The sequence below is a fragment of the Crassostrea angulata genome, chromosome 8, assembly GCF_025612915.1.
Source record: "Crassostrea angulata isolate pt1a10 chromosome 8, ASM2561291v2, whole genome shotgun sequence".
In the NCBI taxonomy this organism is placed as follows: Eukaryota; Metazoa; Mollusca; class Bivalvia; order Ostreida; family Ostreidae; genus Magallana; species Magallana angulata.
The window spans coordinates 28,431,959-28,454,608 of NC_069118.1; the positions used below are offsets into that span (position 1 = coordinate 28,431,959).

General features: G+C 34.7%; 3 protein-coding genes and 2 pseudogenes across 3 annotated transcripts; all 5 read right to left on the minus strand.

Annotated features, from left to right (window-relative positions):
• Nucleotides 1-283: 283 nt before the first annotated feature.
• Nucleotides 284-2,083, minus strand: LOC128161355 (uncharacterized; annotated as a pseudogene).
• Nucleotides 2,084-3,576: 1,493 nt separating this feature from the next.
• On the minus strand, nucleotides 3,577-5,240 carry LOC128161712 (uncharacterized). The gene has a single exon (XM_052825076.1). The coding sequence runs from the start codon at nucleotides 5,236-5,238 to the stop codon at nucleotides 3,577-3,579; it is 1,662 nt and encodes a 553-aa protein (XP_052681036.1). The 5' UTR covers nucleotides 5,239-5,240.
• A 1,690-nt stretch (nucleotides 5,241-6,930) lies between these two features.
• LOC128161613 (uncharacterized) lies at nucleotides 6,931-8,594 on the minus strand. Its single transcript, XM_052824926.1, has one exon. It carries the CDS (start codon nucleotides 8,590-8,592, stop codon nucleotides 6,931-6,933), a length of 1,662 nt encoding a protein of 553 aa, XP_052680886.1. The 5' UTR covers nucleotides 8,593-8,594.
• Nucleotides 8,595-14,097: 5,503 nt separating this feature from the next.
• Nucleotides 14,098-16,752, minus strand: LOC128158905 (uncharacterized; annotated as a pseudogene).
• A 1,718-nt stretch (nucleotides 16,753-18,470) lies between these two features.
• LOC128160863 (RNA-splicing ligase RtcB homolog) lies at nucleotides 18,471-21,065 on the minus strand. The gene is made up of 7 exons (XM_052824173.1): nucleotides 21,020-21,065; nucleotides 20,491-20,626; nucleotides 19,958-20,123; nucleotides 19,488-19,625; nucleotides 19,227-19,346; nucleotides 18,663-18,705; nucleotides 18,471-18,535 (listed from the first exon to the last, which is right to left on the minus strand). The coding sequence occupies exons 1-7, from the start codon at nucleotides 21,063-21,065 to the stop codon at nucleotides 18,471-18,473; spliced, it is 714 nt and encodes a 237-aa protein (XP_052680133.1).
• Between the last annotated feature and the right edge of the window lie 1,585 nt (nucleotides 21,066-22,650).

Below are 22,650 nucleotides of genomic sequence, written 5' to 3' on the forward strand. Positions count from 1 at the left end.
TGCGCTGTTTGGGCTCATCTCTTTACAAATTGAACTGCAGAAGTTAGCTTGTGATCACTGAACTAGGTGCTTTGTCTTTTGTGGAAAAATTATAGTGAACTATAGGAAAGCTTTCAAAAGGTGTTATCTCAAAAGCTCAAAAACATAAATCAGTATAGTCAATAAAGCACAATCCTAAGGATATACCTTTATAAAACACTGACTATAAAAGTATAATTATATTGAAATGTTAATTGAAACAAACAAACCTGAGTGACTTAAATTTAACCACATATAATATTTTTATTGAATAAATAATACAATGTTTAATTCTTAATATAGATGGTATGTTTCTGATTGAAAATTCAAATATATTCATTGCATGCATTCACGAAAATATGTTTTGGTTGAATCATTCTCAAACCTTTGTGTTTACTTTGAATATTTTATTTTCTTTATATTGCCTTCGCAATGCTCACACACAGACAGATTGTCATTATTGTCCACACATAACCCAAAAGGATCCTTCAGATCACAGTTATCAATGTAACGGAGAAACTGTCCATTCTGATCTAGAATGTGGATACAATGGTTGTTGCTGTCTGCTGTCAGGATACGACTCTGACTGTCTGTTGTGATACCATAGGGTTGAAATGGTTTGTTCTTGGTAACTGAGAGATGACCGTTGTATCTCTATCTGAGTTTCCCAGCCTGATTAACCACCACTACTTCACAAGCCTCACAGTCAGCTACACATATGTCATGGTTTCTGTTCTCTGTGATATATTTAATCTTACTATTCCCTAAGTACAGAGGTTTACCTTCATCATCAAATTGAATTGTTTGTTTCTCTGTAGATCCCGAGTAACGGACAACTTTGGATTGAGTTTCATCATCACTGTACATGGCAACCAGGAGATCACCAGTAGTGGTGACACACAGCTTATTAGGCCTCTATCCCTGTAATCCGATTAACTCTTCTGTCTGTCCATTCTTTAGTAAATTGACTGTATTTGGTTTATCATCAGTGTACAGAAGATTTCCATCACTGTCTACCGCTAGATCTCTAGGCCAGTTCCCTGATCTTGTGGTGTTTGTTTGCTGCAGTAAACCATTAATGTTGAAACATTTAATTTCTTTGGTCGATCCACTCGTCCAAATTTTGTTTTCATTTAAACATGTCATATTAATTAAAAATGTATATCCAGTCTGTATTGTTGCGACAAACTCCGGGTGATCCAGTAGTTGTTTGACTGAAGTGTTGGGTTGGTTAATTGACCAAACACTTTCTTCCGTAGCTGAAGATAATGGAATGATCTGCCCAAACAAACTGTCAAGCTGCTCACGGTCTATCAAATTTGGAATAAATGTTGGCATTGTTACCTTAATTTTAGGTGGCAACTTGTTGAATTCTCTCATCTGATAACTGTATTCAATGGTTGAAGTTACTTCTCTAAATTCCTTGCTTTCACGCATAGCCAGTAATGTTTTATTTATAAACTGTATCTGTTTTATTTCCCCTAAATGTTTCTGTAGAATATATCTGTGTTTCTCTTTTATCTCGCCGATTTCCGTTTTCATTTTATTGATGACGATGTCGATTTCTCTGTGCCATTCCTCTCCTTGTTTGGAAATTACTGTTGTAAGTTTCTTATATTCTCCATCCAGGTTGGCAATCTGATTGTCCAAATCGAGTGCAGTTTCTTCATATTTAGGCGAAATAAGATTCTGTATTTTCTCTGCATCTTTTCCAATAACTTCTTCTTTTGTCTTGTAAACTTCTAAAACTTCTACAAATATATGGCCCCTGTGTTGTTCAGATGCAATACAAAAAGAACAAACAAAAATGTTATCACAATTCTTGCACTGGTGTTCACAGTTTTTTGGTGTTTGCGTTATGCATTTTGGATATATCAAGGTTGATTTTCGATCCGGGAATCGGACTATTTTATGTGTTTCATATTCGTCTGAGATATGTTCTCCTATGTTCTCCTATACAGGGCCTGCACAAGTTGACATGACAAAGGTCACAGTAACTCTAAGCTATGGCGGTCTCACAAAGGTCACATCGATGAACATCCTGAGCAGTAGAGTGAGGATCCATGTTTGGTCTAAAAAAGTTAATTTTCATTATACTTGACAAAACAAAATAAGTTACGAATAGGTATACTATATATTAAAGCTATAAATTAGAACATTAAAACGAAAGTATATATTTTAATTTTGATTATCGTTATACACAGTCTCAAACTTCATTATTCTTTCGTTAAAAAAATTAAGGATAGAAATACATTCTGAGATCAGAAATATCATAGAAATCATATATATTTTACCTAATCCGTTGTCAAAACATGGCTGGGCTCGTCAGCTGACAGTAGTTCATATTTACAATTAGAGTTACTTCCCGTGTCTCACTGTATATCTACATTCAGTGTATACTTCTACCGTATATTTCCCCTTATGTTTTCATTTGAAATATGCGACGTTCAATTTAATTTTTTTTTACATCTACCGAGTATGATTCCCTCTATTATTTTACGGAAATTTATAGGTAATTCATATATATAACTCTATAAAACAGCAGTAGAAACTGACAGGACTTAAATATAAACGCCCCGATATCGATTTGTCGAAATCTACAGCGACCTAAGAAAAATCACCGACTACACGAAATAATCATGATGATGCCAGATTCCAATTCCCATAAGGGACGATTTGGCTGTTTCTTTAAGCTAACGTACTGATATACATTAACAGTAATTTAATGAATTATATATATTTTTTACGGTAAAATTATCAATCTTTCAAGTAAAAAAGATGTAAATATAAACATTGAAATGCTTTCTTTGATAATTCATGCAGATAATTGCTGAAACAATATACATAGCTCGCTAACGCGCTGTTCCACGTATGTTTCATCTCCCTGACTGAGAGTGTATATAAATGTTTTACAGCGACAATACACATATATTTCATACAAATAAACATCAGTATGAATATAAATATAAGCATTGGATGATTATTGTGGATGCCGTCGGTCCTATACATGTAACACACCAATTGGTGCAGAAACTAATGCGCGGTATTCAATATGTCTGCACCGCTTGGTGCAGACCTTATATCGTATATCCGGTAATTTTTGCGTGATATAGTTTTCGCATTTTCGCAATCTTTTTTAAATCGCAAATTATTGAATACGCAGAAATTATACTCGGTATTATTTCTATAAGAACATTCTTAAATTGCAAAAATTGACTGCGCTAAAAAATGCTACACATGTTTTTGTGACACGCAACCCCCCCCCCCCCCCCGGGTAAACAGTATGATTCACATATGTGCATCCAGTGTGGCGAAGCTGCCTGTGTAGGTATAAGCATGACATTAGATTTACTTGAAATTTATTTTAATAAACATGTATATAATTACATAAATCAGCGCTAAAAAAGACCCAATCTTAGCTTGGGGATGCACCATTATAAAACACTTATCAATTTTAAAAAGTTACTTGGATCAAACAAAACTGGATGACTTTAAACACATCATTTTTTATTGAATGACTAATCCAATTTTTACAAATAAATATATAAACTATTATGCCTATTTTGAATATTTGATTTTCTTTACATTGCCGTTGTAACACTCACACACAAACAGATTGTCATTATTGTCCACACATAAACCCCAGGGATCATTCAGACAGTTATCAATGTAACGGAGAAACTGCCCATTCTGATCCAGAATGTGGACACAATTGTTGTTACGGTCTGCTGTCAGGATACGACTCTGACTGTCTGTTGTGATACCAAAGGGTTTAAATGTTTTGTTATTGGCAACTGCAAGATGACCGGTGTATCTCCATCTAAGTTTCCCGTCCTGATTGACCACCACTACTGCAGAAGCCCGACAATCAGCTACACATATGTCATGGTTTCTGTTCTCTGAAATGTATTTCATTTCCTTATTTTCTGAGTATAACGGCTTAGATTCGTCGTCAAATTGAATTGTTTGTTTCTCTGAAGATCCCGAGTAACGGACAACTTTGGATTGAGCTATAAAATTTCTGTACATCGTAACCAAGAGATCATCAGTAGAGGTCACACATACATTAACAGGCACCCATATCTTTACTCTGTTTAATTTATTTGTCTGTCCATTCTTTATTTTATTCACTGTATTTGATGTATCATCAATGTACAGGAGATTCCCATAACTGTCTATGGCTAGATCTCTAGGCAGTTCTCCCGATTTTATGGTGTTTGTTTGATGCAGCGAACCATTAATATTGAAACATTTCATTTCTTTCGTCAATCCACTCGTCCAGATTTTGTCTTCATTTAAACATGTCACGTTAAGTACAGATCCATAGCCAGTCTTTATTGTGGCAACAAGCTCCGGTTTATCCAGTAGTTCTCTGACTGAAGTGTTGGGTTGGTTAATTGACCAGACGCTTTCTTCGGTAGCTGACGATAATGGGGTCATCTGCCCAAACAAACTTTCAAGCTGCTCACGGTCGATTAAATGTGGAATAAATGTTGCCAATGGTACCTTGACTTTGTATGGCAACTTGCTGAATTCTCTGATCTTAGAGCTGTATTCAATGGTTGGAGTTACTTCTCTAGATTTCTTGATTTCACTCATGTCCAGTAATGTTTTATCTACAAGACACTGTATCTGTTTTATTTCTTCAAAGTGTTTCTGTAAAAGATCTTTGTGTTTCTCTTTTATCTCGCCGATTTCAGTTTTCATTTTGTTGATGATGATGTCAATTTCTCTGTGCCATTGCTCTCCTTGATTCGAAATTTCCGATGTAAGTTTCTCATATCCTCCATCCAGGTTGGTAATCTGATTGTCCAATTCGAGTGCAATTTCTTCATATTTAAGCGAAATAAGATTCTGTAACTTCTCTGCATCTTTTTCAATAACTTCTTTCTTTGCCTCGTAAGCTTCTAAAACCTCTACAAATATATGACCTCTGTGCTGTTCAGATGCAGTACAAGAAGAGCAAACCAAAATGTTATCACAATTCTTGCATTGGAGTTCACAGGTTTTTGGTGTATGCAACATGCATTTTTGATATATCAAGGTTGATTTTCGATCCTGGAATCGGACTATTTTATGTGTTTCATATTCATCAGAGATATGTTCTCCTATACAAGGCTTGCACAGGTTGACATGACAAAAGTCACAGTTACTCTGTGCTATGGCGGTCTTACAAAGGTCACATCGATGAACATCCTGAGCACTAGAGCGAGGATCCATGTGTTCTAAAAAAAAATTAAGTTCACTTATCAAAACAAAATACGTTATGAATAGATAAACTATATATCAAAGCCATAATTTAGAACATGAAAACGAAAGTATCTTAATATATTTTTATTTGGATAATCATACACAGCTTAACGCTTCATTATTTTTTTTTTAGGTAAATTTAAAAAAGAAATACATTTTAAGATCCGAAATATCATAGAAATCACATAAAATGTATTTACCTAATCAAATCAGTTCGTTGTCATTACATGGCTGGGCTAGTCACCTGACAATAGATTAATATTTACAATTCGAGTTTCTCCCTATGTCTCACTGTACAAACATATCCATATTCAGTGCATATTTCTCTTATCATGTTTTGTTGCGATAAGCAATAATGATCTTTGATTGTGAAAGATTGAAATATCTATATTTTTTATTTGAGGTATAAAAAAGATGTTCATTTCAAGCACATTAAATACATGCAGGCTTTTAACACGTAATTCAGCATTAATTATTCTAATACATCCTTGTAAAACACAATTTAAAACACTGAGTTCAGAAAGAGTTCGTTTCATTGCTTGGACGTTGATCATTTGCAATAAATTAACGTGTAATATGTTTAAAAACAAGTAAAAGAAAAGATTTCAGTGCATATCATCTTCGCTAGCGAAGGGTTTTCGGTTAACTCTGCTCCCCATAAACCCTTGGCAGATCTCATTACGAAAACTCGGTGATGCGGTGGGTTTATATGAGGAGCAATGTGGACCAAGAACCCTTGGCTAGCGAAGATGGTGCACTTTGGCATTTTCGCAACGTATGATTTTCATATGTATTGTCTTTCATATAAGAATCATATATGAATCATATATATATCGAATCATATGAGTATCAGATGTGGCAGATCATATGAGAATCATATAAACACTCATATGTGGTCATATGAAGCAATGCTATAAATTCCTTATATTACCCAAGTACTTAATTCCGCGATCCCGCTGGATTGTATCAAATCCAGAGAATATAAAATCGCAAACGTTGAACTTTTCTCCTTTTTCAACTCTCTGAAAATAATGGCGAGATTTTTAAAATCCGCGAAGGATACTTCTCGCGATTTTACGCCGATATTGATTACTCGTTTAATTAGGAATTAACAGTATACATATGATTCACATATGATGCCTTTTTATGATCTCATTTGAAACAAATAATATGATCCACATATCGTTTATCCGGTAATTTTTGCGTGATATAGTTTTCGCATTTTCGCAACCTTTTTTAAATCGCAAATTATTGAATACGCAGAAATTATACTCGGTATTATTTTCTATAAGAACATTCTTAAATTGCAAAAATTGACTGCGCTAAAAAAAAATGCTACACATGTTTTTGTGACACGCAACCCCCCCCCCCCCCTGGGTAAACAGTATGATTCACATATGTGCATCCAGTGTGGCGAAGCTGTCTGTGTAGGTATGTGCATGGCATTAGATTTACTTGAAATTTATTTTAATAAACATGTATATAATTACATAAATCAGCGCTAAAAAAGACCCAATCTTAGCTTGGGGATGCACCATTATAAAACACTTATCAATTTTAAAAAGTTACTTGGATCACACAAAACTGGATGACTTTAAACACATCATTTTTTTATTGAATGACTAATCCAATTTTTACAAATAAATATATAAACTATTGTGCCTATTTTGAATATTTGATTTTCTTTACATTGCCGTTGTAACACTCACACACAAACAGATTGTCATTATTGTCCACACATAAACCCCAGGGATCATTCAGACAGTTATCAATGTGACGGAGAAACTGCCCATTCTGATCCAGAATGTGGATACAATTGTTGTTACGGTCTGCTGTCAGGATACGACTCTGACTGTCTGTTGTGATACCAAAGGGTTTAAATGTTTTGATATTGGCAACTGCAAGATGGCCGGTGTATCTCCATCTAAGTTTCCCGTCCTGATTGACCACCACTACTGCAGAAGCCCGACAATCAGCTACACAGATGTCATGGTTTCTGTTCTCTGAAATGTATTTCATTTCCTTATTTTCTGAGTATAACGGCTTAGATTCGTCGTCAAATTGAATTGTTTGTTTCTCTGAAGATCCCGAGTAACGGACAACTTTGGATTGAGCTATAAAATTTCTGTACATCGTAACCAAGAGATTATCAGCAGAGGTCACACATACATTAACAGGCACCCATATCTTTACTCTGATTAATTTATTTGTCTGTCCATTCTTTATTTTATTCACTGTATTTAATGTATCATCAATGTACAGAAGATTCCCATAACTGTCTATGGCTAGATCTCTAGGCAGTTCTCCCGATTTTATGGTGTTTGTTTGATGCAGCGAACCATTAATATTGAAACATTTCATTTCTTTCGTCAATCCACTCGTCCAGATTTTGTCTTCATTTAAACATGTCACGTTAAGTACAGATCCATAGCCAGTCTTTATTGTGGCAACAAGCTCCGGTTTATCCAGTAGTTCTCTGACTGAAGTGTTGGGTTGGTTAATTGACCAGACGCTTTCTTCGGTAGCTGACGATAATGGGGTCATCTGCCCAAACAAACTTTCAAGCTGCTCACGGTCGATTAAATGTGGAATAAATGTTGCCAATGGTACCTTGACTTTGTATGGCAACTTGCTGAATTCTCTGATCTTAGAGCTGTATTCAATGGTTGGAGTTACTTCTCTAGATTTCTTGATTTCACTCATGTCCAGTAATGTTTTATCTATAAGACACTGTATCTGTTTTATTTCTTCAAAGTGTTTCTGTAAAAGATCTTTGTATTTCTCTTTTATCTCGCCGATTTCAGTTTTCATTTTGTTGATGATGATGTCAATTTCTCTGTGCCATTGCTCTCCTTGATTCGAAATTTCCGATGTAAGTTTCTCATATCCTCCATCCAGGTTGGTAATCTGATTGTCCAATTCGAGTGCAATTTCTTCATATTTAGGCGAAATAAGATTCTGTAACTTCTCTGCATCTTTTTCAATAACTTCTTTCTTTGCCTCGTAAACTTCTAAAACCTCTACAAATATATGACCTCTGTGCTGTTCAGATGCAGTACAAGAAGAACAAACAAAAATGTTATCACAATTCTTGCATTGGAGTTCACAGGTTTTTGGTGTATGCAACTTGCATTTTGGATATATCAAGGTTGATTTTCGATCCTGGAATCGGACTATTTTATGTGTTTCATATTCATCAGAGATATGTTCTCTTAAACAAGGCTTGCACAGGTTGACATGACAAAAGTCACAGTAACTCTGTGCTATGGCGGTCTTACAAAGGTCACATCGATGAACATCCTGAGTACTAGAGCGAGGATCCATGTGTTCTAAAAAAAAATTAAGTTCACTTATCAAAACAAAATACGTTATGAATAGATAAACTATATATCAAAGCCATAATTTAGAACATGAAAACGAAAGTATCTTAATATATTTTTATTTGGATAATCATACACAGCTTAACGCTTCATTATTTTTTTTTTAGGTAAATTTAAAAAAGAAATACATTTTAGGATCCGAAATATCATAGAAATCACATAAAATGTATTTACCTAATCAAATCAGTTCGTTGTCATTACATGGCTGGGCTAGTCACCTGACAATAGATTAATATTTACAATTCGAGTTTCTCCCTATGTCTCACTGTACAAACATATCTATATTCAGTGCATATTTCTCTTATCATGCGTCGTTCAATTTGATATATTTACATCTACCGAGTACGATTCACTCTATTTCTTACGGAAACCTATAGTTTATTCATACATTTAGCTCTAAAAATCAGCTATAAAATCTGACAGGACTGAAATATAAACGCTCAATCAATCTATTGGTCGAACCCACAGCTGCTAGAGGACTGGATCGACCCCCCCCCCACCCCCCAAGATTATAGACACCCGGTACTTTCATTTTTTTAAATTAAATTATCCTTTTAGGACATATTTTTAATCTAATCTCTGCATAAAATAACCTCAAACAATTTTTTTTTTAAAAATTAGACCGTCTTAATACATAAAACAAGAAGGCTTGTATAATATACACAGAGGGTCTGATTTTAAAAAAAATGTTTATTTTTGGTAAATTTGGGCAATGAATGAATATATTTGATTAGAAACATATATTTGATTAATCTTAAAAGGATTATTCAATTAAAAAAAATGAATAAAGTCCCGGGGGTCTATTTACTGGAAAGTGGGGGGGGGGGGGTTTATCCTGTCCTTAAGCACCTGTGATCGAAACCTACAGCGACCTAAGAAAAATCACGGACTGTATGAAATAATTATGATGATGCTAGACAAATTCCAAAAAATAGACGATTTAATGTTGCTGTTTCTTTTAGCTAACACACTGATGAACATTAACAGTAATTTTGTGAAGTTAACTAGTCTTACTTTTTTCGAACAATTTATCGATATTTTAGGTAAATATATGTAAATATAAATAATAAAATGCTTTCTTTGATAATTCGCGTGGACATCTCCATCTTGGTAGACAAACATCTCGGCCCAGCGGTACCTTGGCCGCTTGGTGTTGACGCCTCGGTCCTGATAGGTCGGTCCATACCGAATGACACGCCGGCCCTTGTAAAAGATACCTCGGCACATTGAACATTTTCGGATGTAATATAAATGTATATACTTGTTTCTTATCATATCGCGGGTTCTATCATATCACGGTATTTCTGTTTACGTATGGTAGCAGGCGCTGAAATTAACATTTTACGTCGGGATATTTTTAGACATAGCAAAAAGAGACACGCTGAACATCACTGAGGTATATAATAGAGGAAACTCACAATAACATTAGTTTCTGAAAATATTTCCGCATTGATAGATTATTTTCAAAAATAATTTAACTACCGATATATCTGTCTTTGTACAACAATAAAGAGTGACATTGCGGGTAAAGCAAGTGCGTGGGGCGGGAAAGTAGATAATGTTTTCTATTTTCTATTTTGTTACTGGAACAACTCCACGTTGTTAGTTTTTAAATCGTGTGCATTGAAAATATTTATAATCTTTAAATACACCACGTTTTAGTCATTGACTATGTGGTCACACTTTAAAAAAAATTAACTAAAAATTTCCCCCTTTCTAATTTCCTCCACGCATACTTCAGATTAGAAATCGGAAAACGAACACATCGCCTTTATGATCGCGTCTCAAATGAACACAGATTGCCCTAATTGCCTAATATTTGACTGCCGTCACGAAAAAGGGACCTTTAAGGTCAAAATTTCACAAATTCACTTTTTTGTCAATTCCGATTAGTCACCTCTTTCTGAATACAAATATACAAAGATATCCAAATGCTTGTGTGTTTTAAGCATTTAATGACAATTTTAGTAAGACATGTTAACACGACTTTGACGTAGCTGGTCGAAAACGTCACGACGTGAAAAACGTCAAATTATGATTTGCATTAATTTTTTTTCAGTCTCCGGGTTGTCTCTAAAAATTGACGTAGAGGGAAGAAATAAAAAAGTAGAAGGGGGGTCTGGGGGTCTTGCTTATAACGACATTGTGTTTGAAATCCAATAATAGCCGGGTAATTACGTACGCCATTATAGGAGGGGAAATTCCCCGCCCGTCCCCCTCCCCGGTGTCTTAGAGACAACTCTTAGTTTTCTATACTTCCTTTTATTGTCTTAAATTGTTTGATGTAGAATTAACTTATAATTTTCTACAAATCTATATTGCTTACAATTTGAACAAAAGAGAACTAAACATTCCTAATATCCAGTTAAAGTTCTGCAGCTAATCCAGATTCACTTATGATGAATCCACGACACAGACGCAGAAAAAAAATAGAAACAGGAAATTTAATAAAAAAAGCAACCAAAAAACTGCATCTACAATGCCGCTACTTTGAGGTTGTTTTCTGGGCATTGTGACGTCAAAAGATAAAAGCCCTTTTCTCATGACGGCAGTCATTTGATTTCAAATTTTTGCTTTTCAATTTTATCTTATATGTTTTCCTTTCGGGGGAGAGGAGATGGGGCAATATTTACAAGGTGACAGTGCAACGGTCTTGTATTTATGTATTTTCAATGTATAAATGATTACGTTAATTATTAAACATAAACCACAATACTCTAAACTCTCTGTCCAAAAAGTGTTATAAAAAATTAAATCCAATAAATTCTGGCAATGTATTTTAATGAAACAGTTTAACAAATCAGTTTTTAAAGGTCATATACGTGTATGTTCATGTGGAAAATTTGTAGTGAAACAAACAGTTTACACGTAAGTATTCTTTGAAAATTGTTTGGCACATATATTAATTATCAAAGATACATTTTGAGACTCTTTTGACAAACAAACTGGTACAGTAAATGTACATAAACACAAAGAAACCCACTAAACTGCATGAAATATACATTTTTAAAAAAGTCTTAAAAGTTCAAATTTGAACACTTTTTTCTAGTTATAGAGCATTACAAAGCAAGACGATATGCTATATTTTGTTCAATTCCTGTGGTCAAGCGGTCACGTTATTTTCTCACATGGTTTAGCCTTTGATAACCGCAATAGGACGTAGCTTTATGGCCTTTCGACTGATGCCTGCCATGTGACCTGCAAACGAATAAGGAATAAAATTATATTGAATACAAAATATTAGAGTCTGGCACAAAATATTTTAGATCCATGTTAAATTATATTTACAATCTCCGATCCTCAGCAATTTTCGATAACTCTGAATTATCTAGATTTTTTTTATTCGTACCTTAAATCTGTCTTCTGTATACAAAAATTTAATTAGTCTTAAAGTGTTAATATTACGCATCACCATACGCAACGAATTACTGCTTGGTTTAGTGGCTCATTGGAGACCTACTACCTAGAGATAAAGGGGTTCTAGTCAACAATGCATGCACTGGTACAACAAATTTTTTCTAATTTGATCTCCCCTTGCATACGTTATTTATTCCATTATATACACATGTACATCGTTGCCGAAAATGCAATAACCTCGTTAAGTGCATGGATGCCATCAACAAAAATCTTTTTTAGTCATTTCATTTATAAAGTTTGAAGTGTAAGTAAAATTTTTATGATGAAAAAAAGAACTTTAAATACCAAATATCAGAGTCGAGCAAAACATAATTAAGATATCATGATATCAATTGACATCTACAAATATTTTGTTGCGACTATTGCCTATACTTACAAGTATCTACAACATCTGTGACATTTTTGTAAGATTCGGATGCCTGTCAAAAAGCAAAAATGAAAAATGAAAGTCATAAAGAGGGTAAAAATTAATTAATATACGTGGCATGTAATATGCAAAAGACCTAAAGTTACCTTTAACACCACCTCCAATCTGAAACCTTCTCTTTCTAGAACGTTTATATAACTGATTCTTCCCTAGATTTCATGTAAAGTTAAAGACAAACGGAGAGAAAATTAACAATTAAAGCTTAAGTTAATGCTGAATTTGTAACGATAACTCTAAAAGGAAAACGCGTCATTAAATTTAGCTTCTTTAAATTAATTCTTAGTCTGCGTGTTTCAATTCAAAAACATTTTCAGGTCGGGTAAGGGGGTGGGAATCTTATAAGTTCTGAATAAGAGGAAAATTTTACAACACGATGAATGTTTTTTTTACTAAAGAGATTAGAATTTTAATAGTAAGTACTCCACAAATAATACACCTCATGTAAATTTTAGCAAGCCTATATAGCAGAGACATAATGTTACTTATGTCTCTACTTAAGCGTTAGCCGTGGATCAGCTTACCAGAAGAAAACCAAAGACACCCCTGCGAATGTTATTGTCATTTAAATTTTAGACCACGTGATTTTAACTGACCCTTTCAGTTTCGCAGTAAAAATCACTCCTCGTGTTTATAGTGTATTTCATAGAATCATAGAATTGTAGCCAAATATAAAATCTAGAGGTTTGTTGATTTTAAACTTGATTTTCATTAATTGGTGGATAAAATGTGTTATAGAAATAAATGCGACAATACAAAAAAATAGTTTTTGTCTGCTGTTGCAACAATTAACATTCTTGTAGAGATCACCCCAAAGGATTAATTTTCGATCCGCACCTGACCTAGTAATAGCATCAATAGTGAAATAGACTGTACTATTTTATGCAGAATGTTCCTTGAAAATGGCTCGATATACGAAGTTTTAATGCAAACAGACACCCATTAATTTTCTAAAAACATGGTATTGCACACCACAAGCATCAAACATGGCTATGTTTATATTTTAACCACTCTACACGTGGTTGAACACGAACGATAACTCTGTTCTGAATATTATCGTTTAATGTAAATAACCGCTAGATGGTAAAAAAAGACTTGCATCCCAAAAGGTTTTCATGTTTTAACATAAATCCAAGTAGGATATGATATGAAAAACGACCAGTACTTACGTATTTTGAGAATATAATCCGAGCACTTATACTTCTGCTCGAAATTTCAAAGGAACTGAACAAATCTCGGTGAAGTTTCGTGAACTTTCATTCGAGCACCTCTGGATTTATTACATACTTAGCAAAGATAAATAAAACATTCCGAACACATTCGCGGGGGTGAAAGATATGAGGCATTTAAATACTAGAGGAACACGTGTCGTTTTATTCACATTCATCTTATATAACCCTAGAATTAATAGAGTCAATAAAACGGGCCCATAATGTAAAAATAGTTAAATTGTTCAGAAAGATTCCGTTTCATTGCTTGAAAGATAATCATCTGCAATTAATTTATGTGTAATATGTTCACGAAGCAAAAATTGTTTTGACATTACATGTTAATGCATTTTAATTAATATTACATGAATCAATTTTTAATACAGGCTCATTCTTCGGGATATGTCTTTTTATAACACTTAATAATTTTGAAAATTTATTTGAAACAAACAATACTGCGTGACTTCATACACATCCATTTCTTATTGAATACAATTTGTTATACTAAATATAGATGGGCTGTTTCTGATGAACACTTGTTGAGTAAAAACACATAATATGTACATTGTATGTATCTACGAAAATACATATATGTATCATGTTTGAGTTACATCATTGTCAAACCTTTACGACTATTTTGAATATAAGATTTTCTTTACACTGCCTTTGTAACGCTCACACACAAACAGACTGTCATTACTGTCCACAGATATACCAAAAGGAAGCTTCTGATCACAGTTATCAATGTAACGGCGAAACTGTCCATTCTGATTCAGAATGTGGATACAATGGTTCTTATAATCTGCTGTCAGTACACGACTCTGACTGTCTGTTGTGATACCATAGGGTTCAAATCGTTTGTTCTTGGCAACTGAGGGATGACCGGTGTATCTCCATCTGAGTTTCCCGGCCTGATTAACCACCACTACTGCAGAAGCCCGACAATCAGCTACACAGATGTCATGGTTTCTGTTCTCTGTGATGTAATTCATGTTGTGATTTTCTGAGTACAAAGGTTAAGAATCATCATCAAATTGAATTGTTTGTTTCTCTGTATACCCCGAGTACCGGACAACTTTGGATTGAGTCTTATCATCACTGCTCATGGTAACTAGGAGATCACCAATAGAGGTGACACACAGAGTACCTGACATCCACCTTTGTAATCTAATTAATTCACTTGTCTGTCCATTCTTTATTTTATTCACTGTATTTGAATTATCATCAGTGTATAGAAGATTACCATCACTGTTTACGGCTTAATCTCTAGGCCGGTTCCCTGATCTTGTGGTGTTTGTTTGATGCAGCGAACCATCTATGTTGAAACATTTGATATCTTTTGTCATTCCACTCGTCCAGATTTTGTCTTCATTTAACCATGTTTCATTGAAAAGGGGTACAAATCCAGTCTTTAATGCGGCGACAAGCTCTGGTTTACCCAGTAGTTTTTTGACTGAAGTGTTGAGTTGGTTAATTCAGGCACGTAGTATCAGGGGGGGCCAGGGGGGGCCTGGCCCCCCCACTTTTTCTCGCAGTAACAAATTTTTTTAAAATTTACATATAAAAAAATGAATTATAATGGAGTTGGCCCCCCCCCCACTTTTTTTGGAAGTTAGTAAAAAAATTGATATGAGAATAAAATGCGTAGTCAAATTGAACATCCCCCCCCCCCCCCACGGATTAGGAATTTGATGATTTGGAGGGAAAAAAATTTTGGTAGGGAAGATTTTTTTTTGGAAGTAGAGTTGAGAGTACCCCCCCCCCCCCCCCCCCCCATGGATTAGGATTTTGAAGATTTTTGGAAACTTTCAATTTTTTTTTTTTTTTTGCTTGTCAAGATTTTTTGGATGGGTCTGGCCCCCCCACTTTCAAAAACGATGCTACGTGCCTGTAATTGACGATATGCACTCTTCGGTAACTGAAGATAATGGGGTAATCTGTCCAAACAAACTTTTTAGCTGCTCACAGTCTATTAATTTTGGAATAAATGTAGGGAGTGTTACCTTAATTTTAGGAGACAGCTTTTTATACGCGTATTCTCTCATCTTATAGCTGTATTCAATGGTTGGAGTTACTTCCCTAGATTCCATAATTTCCCGCATATCCAGTAATGTTTTATTTATCAGAGACTGTATTTGTTTTATTTCTTCCAAGTGTTTTTGTAAAATATCTCTGTGATTCTCTTTTATCTCGCCGATATCGGTTTTCATTTTGTTGATGACGATGTCTATGTCTCTGTGCCATTGCTCTCCTTGTTTGGAAATATTTGTTGTAAGCTTTTCGTATCCTCTGTCGAGGTTAGCAATCTGATTGTCCAATTCGAGTGCAATTTCTTCATATTTAGGCGAAATAAGTTTCTGTAGCTTCTCTGCATCGTTTTCAACAACTTCTTTCTTTGTCTTAAAAAATTCCAAAACTTCTACAAATATATGGCCTCTGTGTTGTTCAGATGCAATACAAGAAGAACAAACAAAAATGTTATCACAATTCTTGCACTGGTGTTCACAGTTTTTTGGTGTATGCGTCATGCATTTTGGATATATCAAGGTTGACTTTCGATTCTGGAATCGGACTATTTTATGTGTTTCATATTCGTCTGAGATATGTTCTCCTATACACGGCTTGCAGAAGTTGACATGACAAAAGTCACAGTAACTCTGTGCTATGGCGGTCTCACAAAGGTCACATCGGTGAACATCCTGAGCAGTAGAGCGAGGATCCATGTTTTCTCTTAAAAATTATTTTCAGTATACTTGTCATAACAAAATAAGTTACGAATACGTATATACTATAAATCAAAGATATTATTTAGAATATTAAAACGAAAGTAAATGTACATATTTTTAATTTGGATACTAGTAATTATAAACACCTTCACGCTTTATTATTTGTTTTTAAAGTAAATTTAGTTTAGAAATGCATTCTGAGACAAGAAATATAGAAATCACATATTTATCTTACCAGACAGGTTCGTTGTCAAAACATGGCTGGGCTTGTTACCTGACAGTAGATTTATATTTACAATTAAGAGTTACTTCCCGTGTGTCAATTAAAGTATACTTGTATAGATACGAGTTGCAGTTCTTTACGGGTAAGGGGAAAATAGTTAATAGAAATTATCGAATTCAATGCTATCCGATTGGGAAGGGGGGGGGGCTCATAGACACCTCGGTAGACACCTCGGCCCATGTAGAAGACACGTACCTCGGTGCAATGACAATTTTCATAATAATATTCTTGAACAGATACGAATTGGAGTTCTTTAGGGGAAAGGGTCAAATCTGTATCCAAGATAAAATACGCTATCCTAAATAACATTAAAATAACAGAAATGATTGAATGCTATAGAAGGGGGGGGGGGGGGCTCGTGGACATCTCGGTAGACAGACATCTCGGCCAAACGACACCTCGGCCCACACAAGACAGCTAGGCCCTGACAGATTGACCCATGTAAAAGACGCCTCGGCCCAATGACAATTTTCGGTTGTAACATAATTATATCTCTTTGTACAACAAAACTGTACAATAAACATGGACAGATAATTTCCAACAACACACTGCAACACTGCATGTGAACGGAATACATGTGGGGAGGGAAAGTAGATGCAATTGCAAAAATATTTATTTATTGATTTAATATTAATTATTTGCTTAAATGATAATGCAACTTAATTAATTTTTATTTCGTGTGAAAAATAAGTAAGTTTTGTACTACTTAAAAAGAACATCAAGAACTGACTTGCTGACCATAAATGCGTAACGGTTTGTGCCTTTATTCTGTTTTTGACATATGACTAAACATATCTGCTCAAAGTACAAATGTACGATAGGAATTATATAATCTAATTAAAATTAGATGTTAAATCCATTTTTAATGAAGTTCCTCTACATATTTACACTCTTCCCCCTGCACCCCCCCCCCTTTAAAAAAAAATTAAAATTCTCAACTAAAAAATTTTCCCACAAATTTCCCCCAGGCTTACTGCAGATAAGAATTCAGAAGATCACACATCGCCTTTTTCAACACCGCTCAAATAAACATAAATCGCCCTAATAAAATTTGATTTCAAATTTTGTTTTTCACTTTTATCTTCTTGGTTTTTTTTCTTTTGGGGAAGCACAGGATGTGCAAAATTAACAGGATGACGATGCGACAGCCTTGTATATATGTACTGTCAATGTATATATGATTATGTTAATTATTAAACATAAATCACAATACATAACTGTACCTTAAACTGTCTGCTCAGGTAGTGTTATGAAAAAAATAATCCAATAAATTTTTGGCAATGTATTTTAATGAAACAGTTTGACAAATCAGTTTTGGAGGTCATATACGTGTATGTTCATGTGGAAAATTTGTAGTGAAACAAACAGTTTACATGTAAGAATTCTTTGAAAATTGTTTGGCACATACATCAAATATCAAAGATACATTTTGGGACTCTTTTGACAAACAAACAGGTACAGTAAATATACATAAACACAAAGAAACCCGTTAAACTGCAAGAAATATACATTTTAAAACAAGTCTTGAAAGTTCAAATTTGAACACACTTTTGAAGTTATAAAGTTGCATTACAAAGCAAGATGATATGCTATAATTTTTCCCCTCACAACTAAGTAAGACTTCAGTTAAGTTAACATAAAGTCTTGAATGAAACATAGAATCTTCCTCCCCCAGATACAAGTAAGAGGTCACCAAAGCAGTATTGCACCAGTTGTAAAGATCCATTCCTATGGTCAAGAAGTCAAGTTGTCTTATCACTTAGTTTAGCCTTTGATTGCCGCAATGGGACGTAGCTTTATGGCCTTTTTGCTTATGCCTGCCATGTGACCTGCAAACGAATATGAAATGAAATTATATTAAATACAAAATCTCAGAGTCAGATACAACATATTTTAGATATCATGATATCAACTGACATCTACAAATATTTAGTTGTGACTTCTGCCTATACTTACAAGTATCTACAACATCTGTAACATTTTTGTAAGATTCAGGTGCCTGTGAAAAAGCAAAAAATGGAAAATGAAAGTTGAAAGAGTAGGAATTCATTGATATGTGGCATGTATTTATAATATGCATAAGATCCAATGTTACCTTTAAAACCACCTCAAATCTGAAACCTTCTCAGGCCTTTATTGACATTTAGAAAACTACTTTTAAATGTTCGTGTATAGTAAACCCATTTTCATATACATCATGATAAATACATGCATTGTGTAATTTTATATCTCTTGAGACAAGTTACTCTTCTTTAAATGCAACGGTATGTGTAAAACTCAATCATAATACAAAAGTGCAACATGTAATATTTAACTCTGCTTTAGTCCAAAACTTCAAATTAATAACATTCAGTATTATACATACAAGCTGGGTTTTTTAAAACTCTGACATAATTGTCCAAAGTTTTTTAGGAAGTATCTTCAGTTAGCTAGCTTACAATTTCGACATGCATGGGGAGAGGAGTGAAACCCCAAAAAACTTAGATCGCAAATATGTGAGTGCTTGGACTGTGATCATACCTCCTCCATGACCAGCTTGGGTGAAGCCACTCTGATACTGATTCCTTTCTCCTCCAAAGCTGACAGGACCTCTGTGTAGTCCAGATTACGCCGAGACTTGGCTCGAGATAAAGCTCGACCCTTTCGAAAATATTTCAAAAAAAATCTGAAGTTGAGCATATACATATAGTTTTGACATTGAAGTAATTCACCAATGTTGACCATATTCATTGAACTCTTTTTTTGGACTGCACTTAAAAAAAGGTGCAGACATTTCTTTACATAACAAGAATGGAGCTGTTCAATAACAGCTCCGTGGCACGTGGTTCCGTACGTCTCATCAATTCCCTGCTGTGTACCAGTCAGCACGTAGCTACACGTTCTCATGGTTCCTCCAATCAAAACAGACTGTCCAGTCAGCTGATCATTTAAAAATTAGACGGTAATAATTCCACTGCATTATACCTTAATTGCTGAACTAGCTTAAATTACAATAATTTGAAAAATATAGGTATCATTTAAACACAGAAATTGTAATAGGAGTAAATAGGAATGGATTTTGGGTGGTAGCAAAAGAATATCAAATTTCATAATATTAAGAATATCTTTTATTGTGTTTTTGGAATCTTATTTGAGTAAATCAGTTAGATGCTTATTCAAATATGAAATATTTAATAAAGAAACACAAGATAGCACTGTTGACTTATTCCTCATAGAAATTAAAAATATATAACCATGGACCACTTCCTCACCTGATAATCTACAGGAATAAGGGGGTGATGGGGAGGGAAGGCCCGGGTGGAGCCCTTTCTGTGAACCAGTAAAGTCTTCTGTTTCCCGTCCACAAAATGCTCCTCCACTTTGGCAATGTTGTGTGACACGTCATCAATCATAAACATGTCAAGGTCGTCTGGGGTACTGTCAAACAACTTCGCAAAGGCCTTAAAGAAAAAAATGGAAACACTTTCAGTTCAAACGACCACCCCGAAAATGAATCTGAACCATTTCCTGCTTTGAAAAAGCATTTGCCATGGTTTGATTAATAGTTGTGGATGGGCATCATTTTTCATAGGTGTTTGAAACATGCAGTTTTAAAAAAGTTTCATAGAAATTTTGGCTCTTCCAATAACATTTTTGCTTCAGTCTTTACTTGGATTAACATTTGGTTTCATCGATTGTTCCACTAAACAATAATTATAATCTGCAAAAATTAGTGCTCAGCAAATAATAAAAAAACCACAGTACCTGTCTTTAGGAAGGTCGTGCTGGAGCGGTTTATCCATGCATAGTTGTAGCAGCAGCAGCCATTCCTTTGAGGTAGTACTGACCCTCTGGAGAGTAAATCTTGGCACAGGCCATTTGTTTGCCGTTGATGTTTATGCTGTCACGCTTCCATGCCTTCTCCATGGCAACCAGATCATCTATAAAATTGTAATTATAAAAGGTAATGATTGCATTAACAGTAAGTACTCTTCATGATAGTGGCGTTCTAATGAATCTTACCAAATTTTTGTCACCAAAAATCTTACTTGGTATATACTAGCTTTATCATGCAATTTTACCTGTATGTGAAACTGTAAATTAAATTTAATGAGCGCAAGAGTTCTTTTACATATTCCTTACAATCGAAAACCAAACCAACCCAGTTTGTGACTTTCTATATCTGGACCATTGTTTTCAAAACATATTCTGTACTGAAACAGTACTAGTAATCTAATAACACTTGAAGATTCAGATATTAAATACATGTAAACTAGGTAACTAAAACCTGACCAACACTATATCTCTGTGTACCTGTGAAGTGTGGTACTTACCTGTTTCTACCTGGTGGCCCAGCCCCCGACTTCCACAATGGATCATTACACACACCTGTCCCTTACACTAAATGCCAATCTTTTTGGCGGCAAACTTATTGTAGATCTTGTCCACCACCTGTATCCCGGCTTTATGGTTGCCGGTTCCTAGAATTCCCAACTGAAATCGAGATCTCAAACACGTGAAAACAAGGTTGACCATTTAAACAGGTGAAGGTTTGATTTTTCCCACTGACCTGGGTAGCGCCCTTTTCTTGGCCCGGCTGCTGACCTTCCCGAGGTCGGCCTGCAGTATCCTACCGTACTCCATACAATATTCCTTGTCCTCCGCCCACGCATACCCTGACACAGAAAACACAAGACTGTATTAAGAATTTATGTATCCAAGCATACCCTGACACAGAAAACACTAGACTGCATAAAATAGAATTTATGAATCCACGCATACCCTGACACAGAAAACACTAGACTGCATATATAATGTATGTATACCATGATTTAGACCAAGCAATTGATGCCAATGACCACCTCATAGTCTGAATCTTGAATGAAATTGTGCAATAAATTTACAGGCAAGGACAAGTAACTTAACTGACATTGGCATTCTCATGTGAAATTAACATGAAAAGAGCCGGCCCTCATGGATTTCATATATTTCATGCTTTCATAAGATATGGACCGCTGCTAAATTGTGACATATAGTTTTTCTTCTTCAAAATATACCATAAAACATCACTACTCACGAGATCCTACATGCATGTATATCATACTGACCTACATACATGAATATCATACTGACCTACATACATGAATATCATACTGACCTACATACATGTATATCATACTGACCTACATACATGTATATCATACTGACCTACATACATGTATATCATACTGACCTACATTCATGTATATCATACTGACCTACATACACGTATATCATACTGACCTACATACATGTATATCATACTGACCTACATACATGTATATCATACTGATCTACATATGTGTATGTCATACTGACTTACATACATGTATATCATCCTGACCTTTTCTAAGTGACCAGTCCATGCCCATCTCTAATGCCTCTTCTAAATTCCTGTAAAAAATATTTTAAAATATAGATCCAAACTACTTGCAATTCAACGAGAAAAATCTTAGTCATCAAATTGGTAAAACATAACAAAATGCAGAAACCATTATAACCTTTTTAAAGCTCTATTGCTCTTTGTAATACTGAACTGAATTGGACTTTGTTTTTGTTTTTCACAACGATTGACTAAAGTATTACCATGAATCGTTGACACGAGTGTTAGAACTGGTATTTCAGCTATAAGTAATACTTCTTAAAAATATATTAAAATGAAAGGAAATATTGATGATCTGACACCCGTTCATTTCGTCTAGGCAAAAGTCTGCTTTAGAGATGACACCACCTTTCCACTGTTTTTTCCATTTTTAAGATGTTTAGTTTTATGATTTATGATGCTTCAAAAACTTTAACCAGGCCCAGAAGCCGATGCTGGAGTAACAGCATTAACTTCCCCCAATTTTGTCACGGTGACCTAGAATGTTTTCCACATTAAACGTGCCATCAGATATCCTTAAAAACACAACGTAAAACACTAAGT